This window comes from Cimex lectularius, unplaced genomic scaffold (genome assembly GCF_000648675.2).
Source record: "Cimex lectularius strain Harlan isolate CLEC.00 unplaced genomic scaffold, Clec_2.1 scaffold402, whole genome shotgun sequence".
In the NCBI taxonomy this organism is placed as follows: Eukaryota; Metazoa; Arthropoda; class Insecta; order Hemiptera; family Cimicidae; genus Cimex; species Cimex lectularius.
This window is the reverse complement of record NW_019392971.1, coordinates 188,603-204,266: the sequence shown is the minus strand read 5'-3', so window position 1 is coordinate 204,266 and position 15,664 is coordinate 188,603. Positions and strand designations below refer to the sequence as shown.

General features: G+C 33.8%; 2 protein-coding genes across 8 annotated transcripts in view; both read left to right on the top strand.

Annotated features, from left to right (window-relative positions):
- Positions 1-7,285, top strand: part of LOC106662751 (spectrin alpha chain, non-erythrocytic 1) — a 30,153-nt gene extending 22,868 nt beyond the window's left edge. For 2 of the 3 annotated variants that reach the window (XM_024229535.1, XM_024229534.1), the window contains exons 51-59: positions 4-83; positions 154-384; positions 1,326-1,464; positions 1,525-1,663; positions 1,725-1,902; positions 1,962-2,087; positions 2,206-2,310; positions 2,451-2,476; positions 6,472-7,285. In XM_024229535.1, the coding sequence (XP_024085303.1) occupies positions 4-83; positions 154-384; positions 1,326-1,464; positions 1,525-1,663; positions 1,725-1,902; positions 1,962-2,087; positions 2,206-2,310; positions 2,451-2,476; positions 6,472-6,675 (1,228 nt within the window). In that variant the 3' untranslated portion in view covers positions 6,676-7,285. The remainder of the gene's footprint in view (positions 1-3; positions 84-153; positions 385-1,325; positions 1,465-1,524; positions 1,664-1,724; positions 1,903-1,961; positions 2,088-2,205; positions 2,311-2,450; positions 2,477-6,471) is intronic. The other variant, XM_024229536.1, reaches the window with a different exon arrangement.
- Positions 7,286-7,529: 244 nt separating this feature from the next.
- On the top strand, positions 7,530-14,203 carry LOC112127943 (monocarboxylate transporter 9-like). Of its 5 annotated transcripts, none has more exons than XM_024229539.1 (9): positions 7,530-7,599; positions 10,212-10,364; positions 10,423-10,608; positions 10,673-10,799; positions 10,875-11,178; positions 13,215-13,431; positions 13,505-13,753; positions 13,824-13,949; positions 14,049-14,203. In XM_024229539.1, the coding sequence occupies exons 1-9, from the start codon at positions 7,554-7,556 to the stop codon at positions 14,168-14,170; spliced, it is 1,530 nt and encodes a 509-aa protein (XP_024085307.1). In that variant the 5' UTR covers positions 7,530-7,553; the 3' UTR covers positions 14,171-14,203. The 5 variants fall into 5 exon arrangements, 3 of the variants coding, with proteins under 3 accessions (XP_024085307.1, XP_024085306.1, XP_024085305.1); XM_024229538.1 differs by having other exon boundaries at positions 7,530-7,824; positions 10,875-11,034; XM_024229537.1 differs by having other exon boundaries at positions 7,530-7,824.
- Positions 14,204-15,664: the final 1,461 nt, after the last annotated feature.

Here is a 15,664-nt window from a genome sequence, read left to right as displayed (position 1 = left end):
TAGGTTAATGCCTCAAGCGTCTCCCAACTCCATACAAAAATCTGGAAGTATATCATCACTCTTTGTTGATAAACTGAAGAAAGGTATAAAATTTATCACTTTTTAAATAGTTCTTATAGAGTAGAACGATGTTAATTGTTATTATAAAATCAGGCGATGTTAAAAGAGCGGAAAGTATGAAGGCTGATCTTAAAAAACCAAAGAGGACGCCATCCTTCACTACAAGGAGGAGGACACAGAGTTTCAGAAAACATCAGAAATTCGGCTCGGATCAACTTGACCAACTGCCACCCGTTGAGATTGAGGGTGTACTCGACAGAAAGCACGAGCTACAAAGCGGAGGAAAGAAAGCTGCTTTGCGATCCTGGAAGAGTTTTTACACTGGTAAGTGTTTTTTAAACATGAATGTACATGAAGGAAAGAATTCAAGAATGAATATGAGTTAGGTGTATATTGAGGCGTGTAGCAGCCTAATAAGGTAGGGCCTCCATTTGTAGCATACAAAATCAGAGAAAACTGAGCTTTGATGCTGCACAGTACTGCTGACAGATGCTGAAGCCATAACAGATGTACAGAATTAGTGCCATTTGTTGGAGACATGTTATTTTTCATTATGAATTATAATAATGATTATAATAAAATCTGAATAAAATAGCAAATTTGCATCTACCTTTCTCAATATTGAGGACAGTACAAAGCTCCAAATGGTTAATTTATTGTTATAACAGGGCAATGAAAAATTATCAATCAAGTATAGCAGGAAGGATGTTGTCTTTAAAATACAAGACGTTATTAATAGTTAAATTCACTAATTTCGTGGTCTGCTTGACCAGTTACTACTTTACAATTAATTAAGGTTTTTAGTCGAGATGAAAAAAGTTAATGGCACGAGAAGGATTCGAACCCACGACCTTCGGCTATATACGCCACTGCTCTACCACCTGAGCTATCGTGACCTCGATCCACTCGGACATCAACTCCCCATCTTAGTGGAGGGAAAACTCATAAGGTGGGGTTGAGATGGGGAGTTGATGTCCGAGTGGATCGAGGTCACAATAGCTCAGGTGGTAGAGCAGCGGCGTATCTAGCCGAAGGTCGTGGGTTCAAATCCCTCTCGTGCCATTAACTTTTTTCATCTCAACTAAAAACCTTAATTAATTGTAAAGTTATTAATAGTAGTGAAATATATATTAAATATTTGTGCTGTGCCAGGGGAGCACAATCCCCCATGGCCAAGCCTACAATCCTGATAATTAAATTTAAGAGAGTTTTACAATGTTATAATTTAGTAAATAATTCAGTTATTAACTCAATTATTTTTACAGTGCTTTGTGGACAACTACTTTGCTTCTTTAAAGACCAAGATGATTTTGTTGCCAGTAAAGCTGCGACATCTCCCATTATTATTCTAAATGCAAAATGTGAGAAAGCTGATAACTACACGAAGAGAAAACATGTCTTCAGGTAAGTTTTAATTTAAATTTACATTATGTCCATTGGATCGCTTAATGTTTAATTTTATAGGTTGTGTTGTACCGATGGATCGGAATTTCTTTTCCTTGCCCCCAGTGCGGCTGATTTGGAAGATTGGGTGAACAAAATAACGTTTCACGCCCAATTGCCACCGAGCTTACAGTTGATGAGTTATGACGAAAGTCGTAAAGTGAGTAATAAATGAGTTTTCTGTCTAAAGATGAAGATGCGTAACGGCACATTTATTTCAGAATAACTCTCCTGGAATTGACAGACTCGCTCCAGTCGGGCCGGAAGAGAGTTCTGGGTCAAGTCAAGGTTCGACACCTGATTTGGTGAGGAGACTGAAACCGCCGATTCCTCCTCGTGGGGCTCCCCCACCAATACCTGTTAGGATGCCATCAGTCGAGGGAATAAAACCAAACCACGGTAAGACTTGAATTTAATTCCCTTTCCAAATAACAACTTTACACAATAACAATTTGTAGAAGTAGCCCCCACGGGCGGCAGGCCAAGGTCTTTACAACCGATGCCTCATACAAATTCAAACCAAAATGGAAACCTGGCTGATTGGAGAAACTCCTCACTTGGAAATGTGGATTATTCACCACAAGGTTTGTAAACCAAATGAAATTTTTGAGCTGTTCATTCCGCTTTATCCATTTTTATTTGGCTCTTTGGCTTTGCTCTCCTATTTTTATTTTTATGCATTTTCATGCTCAATTATTGTAGAAATTCCTCCACCATTACCTGCCACAGCCCCTCCTAATAGACCTCTTGGACCTCCTGCTAGAGAACCATGGCCAAATGATGCCACCAGTTACCGACATGGAACAGGTCAGTTTTGAAAGTTTTCTATAAATAAAAATAAAATAAAACAAACAGCTGTCATAAATAATTGTTATTTCATATCTTGTGTTAGTTTATTGTTTACGATTTTGGGTGAAAAAGATTTTAATAATGTTTATTTTTTACAGTTTACGCAAATCTGGGAAATAAGCAGGTTAGTTAAAATTTATTAATTGTCAATTATATTATTAAATCAAATTTTGACTGAATGGAATAGCTAAGCATCAAATATGAATTAATATTATAACATTTTTAGTATGAACATAATACCAAAACATTAGACTGGAAATTCTGTCAATTTTTCCTTTCAATACTCATTTATTATTTAAAGAATGATTTCAGCCCTAATTGTACACGTCATTTAACATTTCTATTCATCATGTTTATAATACTCTATAAATTTTTTATTGGTTCTAGTATACATTAAAATAAAAAAACCTAACATTTTGATTCTGTTATGATAATTTGTAAGGTCAAGTTGTCGCTTTTAATATCAATTCAATGATGAAAAGTACAAATTGTTAAAATTTTATTAATGTTACTAGTAATCGTACCAAGAAACGTTTAACCGAATAAACTTTTTTTTAAGTTGAAAGCTTTTTTGAATGCATAATATAAATAATGTGGGAAATTTAGGGGCCAACGAATAGCTGAATTCTTCGCCAGCCTCTGCGTGTTCGCACTTTTTTCCTGGTCTTGCATGTGTGTTTTGTTTTAAACTGCAGCTATTTGAGTGTCTTGCTCTGTTACTCTCTGCATTTGTATGAAAACTAAGCTGAAATCCTAAAATGCTAACCTATCATTTGTACCTCAGGTTGTCAACTGCAGACATAGTCATCATCACCCTATACTAACATAGAAGTCTGTCACATTCACTCCCAGGGTTCTCCATATTCCTCGGGGATTGATCATATCCACTCTAATCTTGCTAATAACTTATTTTTTCTCTCCAGATGTCACACACTCACCCCAGAAAACTTTACATTCCTTGGGGTGCAGTTAAACGACCCATTCCTTTCACACTAATAAATTATATTAATTCCAATAAATCAGCATAAACAACGCAAATACGTTTAAAAATCCCTACAGTTCTAAGCTGCAGGAACAACGATCTGTGCTCTCGCCATGTCACAAGACTATGCACACGTCCAATGATTTATAAAAATATTGCTTATAAATGTCAAGCCTTCTACAATTAAAAAGGTGCTCGACTGTTATTTTATTCTTGCATAACAGACACCTACGCAGTGAATGTACCCATTAGTTATTCTTATATGACCTATGTAGTCTTATCAGTATGGCCTATCCCATTTTTATTCTCTGTGGAACAGGGACTGATGACTTTCTTAACCTGCCAGTTTGGCACTGTTATTTCTATTTTCTACAAGCACAGGGGTATCCCATTCTCCTTTTACTGTATTTAAAATTAATAGTTTTAAATCTGCAATCCTCACAACTTGGTATGCATTGTGAAGTCTTCCGGCGGCTTCTTTGACCGCCCTGCCTGCCTCTTCATTCCCTGCTATCCGTATGTAACCGGGAATCATGTCAAATTGACCTTCTTCCAAACTACCTCAATCAATTGTCACCATTTCCCCCTGGGAACCTGATTAGGTGTGGAAACAGAAAGGAATACAAAATATAATAAATTAAAACGAACTTCTGGTGTTTTTAACGAGTACCTTTGCCATTTGGAGCTATCAGGGTTTTCTTATTCATCCAAATGGGCCCCCTCATCATAGGTTGTGTCCATGATGGACCAAGGGGAGGTGCCTGGTTGGGATGATGATGCTAATACTATCACTTATTTTTTCTTATTTTCTCGGGGCCATCCTTTTCTGGCCATTATTGTATTAGCGAAAGTAATTGTATTTTTTTTTCGTAAGTATGTTGGGTTCAAATGCAGGGCTGCTGGGTTCGAACCCGGGACCTTTACCTTATAGTGATGAGCGCCGTGTTAACGCCTAAACCGTTGCGGCCACCGACGCCCCCTAATTGTATCTTTAGATCCGGCTTTGGAAAGGAGTCTATTGTTGCTTCTTCTCAAATGCTTCTTATCCAATTTTGCCATAATTTAGTTGATTGGTAGTAAATAAATTGTCTTTTTCACAATATGCACCAAGAGTGCAACCGACCAAGTCCTGCGACACATGGTTAAGAAACAAAAGTCAGCGTTTTTTTTTGTGTTTTTTTAAAATACCAGTGATTCATTAAATTTTTACTTATATGTTCTAAATTCACATCTCCATCAATTATTGCACCCCATAGAATTTGTAAATTTGGATGATTTGGTACATGAAAGAGTAGGAAACATTAACATCAAACATTTTTTCACTTTTTTCCACATCCTACATGTATTTGTTAAATGTAAACAATGTTTGTAAATCCCAGGGGGGACCGCAGTAGCNTGACCTCGATCCACTCGGACATCAACTTCCCATCTCAACCCCACCTTATGAGTTTTCCCTCCTTTTGCCATTTTTCAAATGTCATGTAATCGGTTTGGATTCTCGACGACAATTGAAATGGCGACGGAGAGCTTTAGTGAAGTGTACTTCATTTTAATTCATTAAATTCACTAATTTCGTGGTCCGCTTGACCAATTTAAAAAAAAATGAAAAAATGGCAAAAGGAGGGAAAACTCATAAGGTGGGGTTGAGATGGGAAGTTGATGTCCGAGTGGATCGAGGTCATGATAGCTCAGGTGGTAGAGCAGCGGCGTATCTAGCCGAAGGTCGTGGGTTCGAATCCCTCTCGTGCCATTAGCATTTTTTCATCTCAACTAAAAGCCTTAATTAATTGTAATTTCAATAAAGATTGAAATGTTGGCACGATAAAGAAAATGTTTTTCTGAAACCTACATCACACCAAACCGCATCTCACCATTTCTGAATAATCGACTAATCGCCACATATTACATCAAAAATCATAACATGTGTAAAAAACTCAACAAATTAAGATCAGCAGTATTACGCCTATTGTGGAAAATACAGTTTATTTCCTACCCATCAACTTATTATGGAGTTCTACAAAATTAGGATGGTCTATCAAAAAATTGCCTTAAATAATCAAAATTTGGGCATTGCAGGTAGACGTGTTCTGTTGTCTCATCCACCCCACAGTGGCAAAGGGGAGACTCCATTCAAAAGCTGTTTAGCTTATCGGCTAAGTCACCCGTGGCCTGTTAGCATCTGTAAGACATAGTCTATATGGAGGATCCTGCATGTGTTTCTGCCCTTGCTTGATGTTTCCTACATATGTTGCCATTCCAAGTAAACCCACTCCTGAGCTTCATCTATCGAGCTTATCACGATTTTTGGCTCAGGTCTTATTTCTTATATATGTCAATTGGAAGGATACCTGCTATTACCTGTAGTGCCTCTATCCATGTCTTGTAGACCTGAGTCAAGGCGAGTAGCATTGGCAATTATCAATTAAATTAAATATATAAAATCTTCCACATTAACGAAAGTGCCCGAATAAGTCCTGTGCCAGTATTATTTACACAGATATTTTTCTGACCTCCTGTTTTCCTCACCTGACTTTCCCTTTTTCATGCTTTTAGAGATTCTAACCTTGAGTGCACCTGCCTTTGTTCACTGTCTTTCAGAGACCATATTTGGAGGGGTTCTCGCCCTTATGAGGTATACTTTTGTCACGGGACTCCCTGGTCTCTTATTTTTTGTCCATGGAGTCTTTTCTCCTGAGAGCCTGGAACTGAGTTGGCACGTAACAAGCTGTGGTTTTTATTGTTGATCATGCTCAGTACTAAGGATATGGTGTTTAGTTCCATTTGTGGCAGGAGGGAATGGCAATGTTTTAATTTTACCTAACATGTACACTTTTTTAAAATATGTTAATTTTGCCAAATCCCACCATACGATGTAGGAGAGAAGTAACCAGGAGGGGCATTTCAGGTTGCTGTTGGTTTAGCTCCCCGCATCGCTAACACCTCATTGGCACTTATGGCCAGTGGCTTCATATAGATACTCAGAAAGGCGTATCTTTAGCAGGAGTTAGGGTTGAAAAGGGTCCTATGTAAGAAATGTTCCAGCCACGCCTATTTGCTCGCATAATATTTCAACATAATTTTTTTTTTTCAATAGATAGATTTATAGATAAATAATTTATTAATTTTGTTTGTTAAAGAATAACACTTATGGTACAAACCGTTCTTCGACGCTACCGACAATAAGTGGGGGTGGAACATCGCCGAGTAACGATTCATCTCGAAGACAAAGTGAGAGCTCAAGTGAAAATGAACACCTTTCTTCCACCAAAGAAATCCGTAAGGACAAAAAACCAAATGTATTATCAAACTTCTTTAGGAAAAAGAAAACGACCAACATGTAAATTAAAATGGTCTTATTATTGTATCATTTTAAAAATTTACAGTTATCACAGTTCTCTGTATCTTCGTTTTAATTATTTTGAACTTTATGAAATTTGAAATTGTTTTTTGTTTTTTAAAGCTGTAAATAAGACATATTCTATGAGGAAATGCATTGTTAAACTGGACAGTCTAAAATGAAGCTAATAAATTGTTAAAGTTATATTTAATGATTGATTATATATATTTTTAACTTTTTTCTTCTCTCTCTTGAAATTCAAAACAAATAATATTTACATGTTTCAAATTATTAATTAAACAGAAATATAAAACATTCTTTTTATTCAGTATTAAATGGTAATATTTGAAAGTAATAATAAAAAATAAAGGAAATATATATATGAATATTTATAGTGTATAATGTTGTATAAATTATTGAAGTTAAGTGCAATGTAAAGTTTCACGATTATTTGACAATAAGATGTTAATAATTGTTTGCCAAATTTTGATTGTGAACAGCAATTTTTGATTAAAAAGAAAAACTATACATATGTATTTTAAAGTTTATTATCTATTTAAGAGAATGAGGTGTATTCCATTTAGTTACCTGGTAGAAAATATAATATATACTTTTAAAATAAGCATTTTTTTTTACCCCTGAGATTCTACCTTTTAATCTATCTATTAAAAAATATTAATAAAGGTATTATGTACTTATTTATTTTAATGAAATAAAGCAATATTAAACTGAAATAATATTTCAAGTGAATTATTAAAAAAATAATTTCCGTTCACGATGAATAAATTACACATTAGCTATACAAATTAGTAGTTCAATACAAAAATAAAATTAATTAATTTTCTATTTTAGGAAAGTGATGAATCGAAGAAATCGTTTGTTATGGGTTTATTATTACAAAGAGTTTGGAGTTTTCTTCTTAATCAAGGTTCATCTAAATTATTTCACAAAAAGTTCAGCACAGTTTTGCCAATTTCAATTGACGGAGGATATGGCTGGGTTATCGTTGCTATCACTTTTATTGGCGTTTTTACCGTTGATGGAATAGCATATACGTTTTATATATTGATGCCAGGTTTAATTAAGGATGGCCTGACTGAAAGCAACTGCGCTTTATCTATAGCAACGATAAATAGTTTATCCATGTTAATTGGTATGTAATTTATTAGCTTGATGGGTTTAAATAAATAATATATTTAGATTATTGGTAATAGCGCAATATGTTCATAAATTATGGTATGCTTGGTGATGAACTTATAGCATGCTCATCCTGGTCGAACTGTTCTCACTAATTTTGTCCGTCACATGACCAGCCAATTGAAGCATAATTCAGAGACTTGAATATCAGACGAAACCAGAGAGATTATGCTTGATGACTTAAAACAATCTACTTACAAAGTGACAACAATTTCTTTTATACATCTCAATTCAATTTTAGCATAGCTAAGATTTTTCAGTATTATTTAGATTTGATTGGGATAATACGAACTACACTTTGGATCTCTGAACTGTAATTTTGAATAGCTTGTCACACATTTTTTTTTTTTTGTAATTGTTCTAATTCCGATTGTCCTCTTCATGTCCCATTTTTAATTGACATTATTTTCAAAAGTATAAAATCATCCGTCAAAAATTAAACCTTCATTCCAATCCACTTGTCCAACAGTTTCCTTGTTCCAACATTTCTGGAAACGTTTGGCGTTTAGAGACCGTTTCTTGAGATTGTTTGGAGGTCATGAGATGCAGTATGGCATGATGTAGGCATTAGAAAAATATTTTCTTTATTGTGCCAACATTTCCATCTTTTTAAATTCAGTAATTTCGTGGTCCGCTTGACCAATTAATATATTACAATTAATTAAGGTTTTTAGTTAAGATGAAAAAGTCNCTATCGTGACCTCGATCCACTCGGACACTAACTTCCCATCTCAACCCCACCTTTTGAATTTCCGTGGCCATTTCAATTGTCGCCGAGAATCAAATAGATTACACGACATTTGAAAAATGGCAAAAAGGAGGGGAAATTCAAATGGTGGGGTTGAGATGGGAAGTTAGGTCTGAGTGGATTGAGGTTACGATAGCTCAAGTGGTTGAGCGGTGGCGTATCTAGCCGAAGATTGTGGGTTTGAATCTCGCTCGTGCCATTGACATTTTTATCTCAACTAAAAACCTTAATTAATTTCCATCTTTATTGAGATCTTTTTTTTTTTTTAATAAAATTTTCTAGCATTGTAAATTCATTTCAATTTTGACACCCTATATGTATTTGTAAAATTTAAACAATGTTTATAAATCCCAGGCCCTGAAGATCTCAATAAAGATCGAAATGTCGGCACGATAAAAAAATGCTTTTCTAAAACATACATCACACCAGACCGCATCTCACAACCTACAAATAATCATTTCTGGAAATAATGTCATTTGCAGAGATTATAGTTGAGAGATCTCTTAAGAGATTGAGCTAGTCTATTGACACTTAGGGCTATTTTACTTTCATTCAGCTGTAGTAAGTTTATTTTGTTTAGTATTATTGTTATTATTCCTTCCACCCCACCAAAATTGATGATTGAAGCTGGGCACATGCAAAGTCCAGTGAATTGTGACAAAGTCCTCCTGGCATGAAGATGGCACCTCTTGTTGGTCTTAAATTCTTTTGGCTAAACTAAAGCATAGTGCCTATGGGATGTAGTGTCACCTCATCGAGACATGGAGTCATTATCACCCAAGAGGTCGAGGTTGTTAAAAGAAAAAGTTTCATTTTATGTATTCTAATTGTGCTCGAAAACCATTTTAAAAAATAGACATTTGGAATTTTTTACAAGTTTATTTATTTTATTGAGCTCAGAAGTGAATATCTGGGTCCCCTGTCCCGATTTTTGGAAGAGCCTGGGTTGTTTTACTGTACATAGTGCTGATTTTGTTGTGTACCCTAGTGTGTGTTGATGGTGAATGTATTTATTAGTGTGAATGTGTTGTGTGAGAAGGGTCGATGGAGTATTCAATATTTGGCCATGACCCTCTCACACAACACATTCACGCTAATAAATACATTCACCCTCAACACACACTAGGGTACACAATATTAAAGGGTGATGGAGGAAAATCAAATACTCCACCACCAAGTGAGTGAGTAAAAAAAGAAAGAATGTAAATAAATACACATAAAGAGAGTGTGAATGGGTTTGGATTTTGGAAGTGATTGTGTTGGGGGCTGAATTGACCTAGCTGTTGATAGCCCCTTGAGCCCAACCTCGGCAGACTAACGAAAAAGGCTGAGGTCTAACCCTGACTACCATCACCTGCGATGAGTCATTCTCGAGGCTTGCCAGTAATTTATTGTAAATTATGAAAAATGGAATTGCCAATGGACTGTAAGAAGCCATATGTTCAACTCTGTACACGTGTTTATGTATAACTGTAATTAACTGAATTGGGTTAGAACATCTATATAGCGTTTTGCTTAGTTTATTAAAAACTCTTTAAAAATAAGTCAATAATGCCCAACTAGACAAATTTGTTTAATATTCCATATTTTTTCAGCACCTCTCTCTAGCAGTTTGTGCAATGCAATCGGATTCAGGACTGTTATGATAATCGGTTCTGTCATATCCTGTTTGGGATTTGCAATGTCTTATTTTGCCATCACATTATTCGGTTTCTTGGGCTATTATTTCACTTTTGGGATATTAGGGGGTATGTACCATTTATGTCGTATTAAAATAAAAGTAAGATTATTTTTTAATCTTAACAGGAATTGGCCTTGGGTTAATGTACTTACCGATGTCTGTAGCACCAAGTATGTGGTTTGACACTAAAAGACCGTTAGCAGTTGGTATTGCAACGTGTGGGACTGGTATAGGAATGATAGTAATTCCATTTTTACTTGAATACCTGACTACTTGTTTTCATTACAGAACTTTGAACTTAGTCATCGCTGGTAATCATAGCCTTTGAAACACAGGGTGTAAGAAAGGATTTCTTAAAATAATCAATTTGTTTAGCGTTGATGTCCGTGAATGTGATTACTGCTGTTTTCTTACGACCAGCTCCTACTATTGAAATTGAAGTTGACAATAAAAATGAACCTGAAAAAGGAGTTACTGCTCGCAAGTTTATTGGAAATTTTCAGTAAACAGAATAGTAGTTAAATGAGATTTGTAGGTTAAACTTGGGTGTATTTTTTTAATTGATTAATTTTTTTAGGTTTAAAGTAAAAGAAACAGATTCCAGTTTTAGCGCTTCGCATTCCTTCAGACAATTCAGGAGTAAAAGAACTAGCAAACTAATGAGCAGAAGTACAATATCACTGTTGAAATTGAAAGAGAAACGATCTTATTCTGTTAACAGCCATTTCAATGAAGAAGTAAGCCATTGCAAAAAATGTTGGCTTTGTTGTAAATACACCTTTGGATTTCATCCAAAAGGATATCGGCCTATGTACAAAGCAGACATATTTTATAATGGAAGCATTTTAAGATTCGACAAAAATTTATTGAAAAAAAATGTGGTAAGGGGTTTTTTTAAATTGGGAAATTTAATTTTGAATGCTTCCTACACCAATAAAAGAAAGAAGTAAAAGAGATAAAAAATATTGCTAAATAATACAATCAAATTAAATTAAATTTTCTGAAAGCAATGGATAAATAAATGGTTTATTTGAAATAATAATACAGTAGTTAAAAATGAAATTATAAAGTGATGATTCAAGTAAAAAAATTTGAGATTTTATGGAAGTATAGGAGGGTCAAATCTTTCCTTAGATAATAATTATAAGATATTTGTATTATAGAAATTACTTCATTCAGTGATATTTTGTGTGATAATAAATGCTAATTTATGTAAATTTAGGGGACTGTGCCCTCGGCTCTAATATTATGGGTGGTTGTGGGTTCAATCCTACCTTCGCTCCCATCATTTTTCCATGCAAAATCTACCCACAATTGTACAAATAAATTGAATAATGAGGTCGCTAATATTGACAAAAACAAAGCCATTAAAAAAGTCAATTGATCTAATATATAAGCATATCCCTTGTAGTGGTTTTAACACTAGCATATTTTTGAATTTTTCCATTATATTTAAAACTGAAGAAAATTTTTTTTTGTATTGGGGGGGGGGTTATGCTGGCATATTACCCTTGAAGTTTTCTATTTTCATTTTACTGTCGAGCGGGATCGGTCGGCCAGGACCAGGTCCCCGCCGTGCCCGCACCCACTCATTCAGCTCCATCATCATCTCATCTTCTAAATTTTCATGGTTGAAGATAATCAAAAAGAAATGTTTATCGACTTAGAAATCCATAGATTATGTTGAAAGCTGATTGATTGTTGCTTATTAGGACAGATTCTAACTTTATTGGTTTGGAAATGTTTGGGACTTTGCTCAGATTTTTTAGCAGTTTGTCTCTTTCATTTTTGTATTCTGGACATTCAAAAATTATGGGGGAAGGATTTGAAGGGCAGTGCAAGTGGGACAGTTCGGAGACGATGCCAAACCGATTCTCTTCTTGTAGTTACCCCATAGGCCATGATTTTATCTTCAGTCTAAAAATAGTAGAATAGAACTCCTTTGACATTGCTTCTGGGCTATCGCCTTCCGAAAACCATNGAATATTCATTTTGGAGAATATATAATATTTTTTATAACTATGTTTATGATTATTTTAATCTTATTTTGGGAATAAAAAAAAAAGAAATAAAAATATTTTGTCTTTACCTTGCAGAAATTTAATTAGAATTGACTAAATTGGCACAAAAAGTGCTTATAAATATACATTGTTCAATAATTAACTATATGTATCTTAACAAAAAGTTTTAATCTAAAATTTCTTTTTGGAGTTGTGAACTTGTAGTATGGTCTTTTTTTTACATAGTGATCTACATCTATTGTTGCTGTTTTTGCCTACCAAACAAATTTCCCCTTCATCTTATCTTCATTGCTGGGTCTGTACAAAATTACACACACACACACACTCAGTATTGGCGGAAAAGCCAAAATGTTTTGGCTAGATGAAACCAACAAGGATAGGCAGCGAAAATAATTAATAACAACCAAAAAAACAGTTCTTTTTGGTCCTAAGTATTGAAAAAATATGCGACTATTTTCTACCCATGAATGTAAATATAAATTAAATATTGTACTGTAAATAAATTAAAATTAAATGTTATATAATTTACAACATTTGCCAATGTTTTATCATCCCTAATTGTCCTGATCCTACAACTCGTTGTTTCAGTCAGAAGGATTTTTAGCAATGTGCATGATTTGTTAAAACATGAAACTAGAACATACAGTAAACATTGGAGAAATATCAATAAAAGCTTACTAATATTCAAACATTTGTAACTAAACAAACTTAGTAAAATATTCCCGGAGTTTCACAATTTTAAACAACAAAAACTAAAATCACTTACATCAACGACCTGAAAATTTGGATATAAGAGCAATGGTGTTCAAAGCTATTATTACTTTTGTTTTGTATATTATAGATTACTTAAAATAACTATGTATTAACTGTATAAATAACTAAAGTTGGTTTTTTAGGATACAATAATGGATTATTCTATGCATGTTTACTACCTACCAACAAAAAAAGATGTCAATGAACCAACATGTAAAGTTTGCTGTCCAGAATCTCTAGTAAGAACTATTTCTAATATGGCTAGTTACACTTTACTCGAAACTCCTAAGTTTCTCTGTTTTTGTGGAAGTGGATTAAGTTTTTACGCTGTTGTGACAGTGCCAATTCTATTTATTAACAGTAAACCAATTACATAATATTTTTTCAGCTGTGTAGTCAGCGATGAAACTTTAAATAAATAATTCTGTTTTAGCTTACATGAAACAAAGTACAAAAGATGTTGACCCACATCATTTACAATTGCTTATCCCATTTATGGGATTGGGCGTATTTGTAGGCAGATTAGGAGGAGGAATATTGTTGCACATTTTTCCTACTATAAAGGCTCTTGCTTTGTGTTTGATAATTCATTTACTGATTTCTACTTCATCTTTTCTACTGACTTTCTTTGCTTATTATCCATTTTATTTTATCTATTCCTCTTTATACGGGTTATGTTTTGGTTTGTAATGAAATAATGATGGTAATGATAATTTAAAAAATAAAAATTGAACTTATAATAATAATTCCAGGGTTGTATGGTTCTTTAAGAAATCTGCTTTTGGTTGATTACATTGGCCTTGAAAATTTGACGCCAGCAACAGGAATTTTGTTCACAATTGCGGGATTAAGCAATTTGATAGGGCCTCCTGTAGCAGGTGATTATCACAAACATAGTTCTAGAACAATCACAAACTGAGAAAGAAAAAATAACATTATTACTACATTATTTTTATTTTATTTTTTTTTTTTTTCAGTGGAAATAACTGGAGGAGGAAAACACTTGGATTTAGCCTTTTATTTTACTAGCATTATGTTTACAGTATCTACAATATGTTTGCTACCATTGATCTGTGCGAAGAAGGCAATTTCAAACTGATCTTTTATGTTCATATATTTCAATAAAAATATTTTTACTTTTTTCTCTTAATAAGTATTACACAATAAGTACAATCAAATAACTAAAGCACAATTGCAATCAATTTGAATGAAAAATTACATTTATCAGATGGGGATTTTGGGGACCATGGTAGTTAAATGGGGTGCATTATTTAATTTAATTCCTATTTGGTTTCCTTTTTGATTTTGATAGTAATGAAGTAGAATGAGCACATATTGGAAAGTTCAAATTAATTATATTGACCTCAGACAATTATTTATTGTTATTAGATTGGACGTGTTGATAGATAGAGACAAATATTTAAAAACTGCCTGTAATTGGCACCAAAATATTTTTATGTTTTAGATGTGTAAGATTTTCAGCACAGACGTTTTAAATTTTAATGTGTGTAGCAACATTAGAACCCTAACTTTACCCTAACCCTAACCCTAATACCTAATTTAACTTGTCCCTAACCTTAATCTTACAAGTATTTAAAAACTTCCTGTAATTGGTACCAAAATATTTTTATGTTTTAGATTTTCAGCACAGTCATTTTAAATTTTAATGTGTGTAGTAACATTAGATCCCTAACGTAACCCTAACCCTAACCCTAATTTAACTCATCCCTAACCTTAATCTTAACCCTACGTAACATAAACAAACTTACCTATCCTTACCCTGACTCAAACCTAACTTGTCCTTACCCTATCTTTAACCCTACTGAAAACACTATTTGAAAAAAAGTGACAAAAATGTGTAAATAAATAAATTTAGTTTAAAATTGATAATTATTCATTATAAACGATAAATGGGGTGTTATATATTAGACATAATTAAACCTAACCCTAATCCTAACACCTAACATAACTTATCCCTAATGTTAACCTTAACGATTATTTGGAGATCATGAGATGCGGTCTGGTGTGATGTAGGTTTCAGAAAACATTTTCTTTATCGTACCAACGTTTTGATCTTTAAATTCACTAATTTCGTGGTCTGCTTGACCAATTAATATATTACAATTAATTAAGGTTTTTAGTTGAGATAAAATGGCCAAAAGGAGGGAAAACTCAAAAGGTGGGGTTGAGATGGGACGTTAGTGTCCGAGTAGATCGAGGTCACGATAGCTCAAGTTGTAGAGCAGCGGCGTATCAAGCCGAAGACCGTGGGTTCGAATCCTGCTCGTGCCATTGACTTTTTTATCTCAACTAAAAACCTTAATTGTTTTGATCTTTATTGAGATCATCTTCAGAGCCTGGGATTTATAAACATTGTTTCAATTTGGGAACAAACCGAAAACAAGGTCCCAGAGGTTTTTTTATGATCGGACCTGAATACATTAATTTAATTTAATGATCAGGCATCTTTTTTTGATATATGAAATTCCAATATTCAATTCAAACCAAAATAAATACGAGACCAAATATTAATTAAATTGAAATCTTTTAATACAATTTATTTCCAATTTCTTTTATTAATTATTATTTTTAA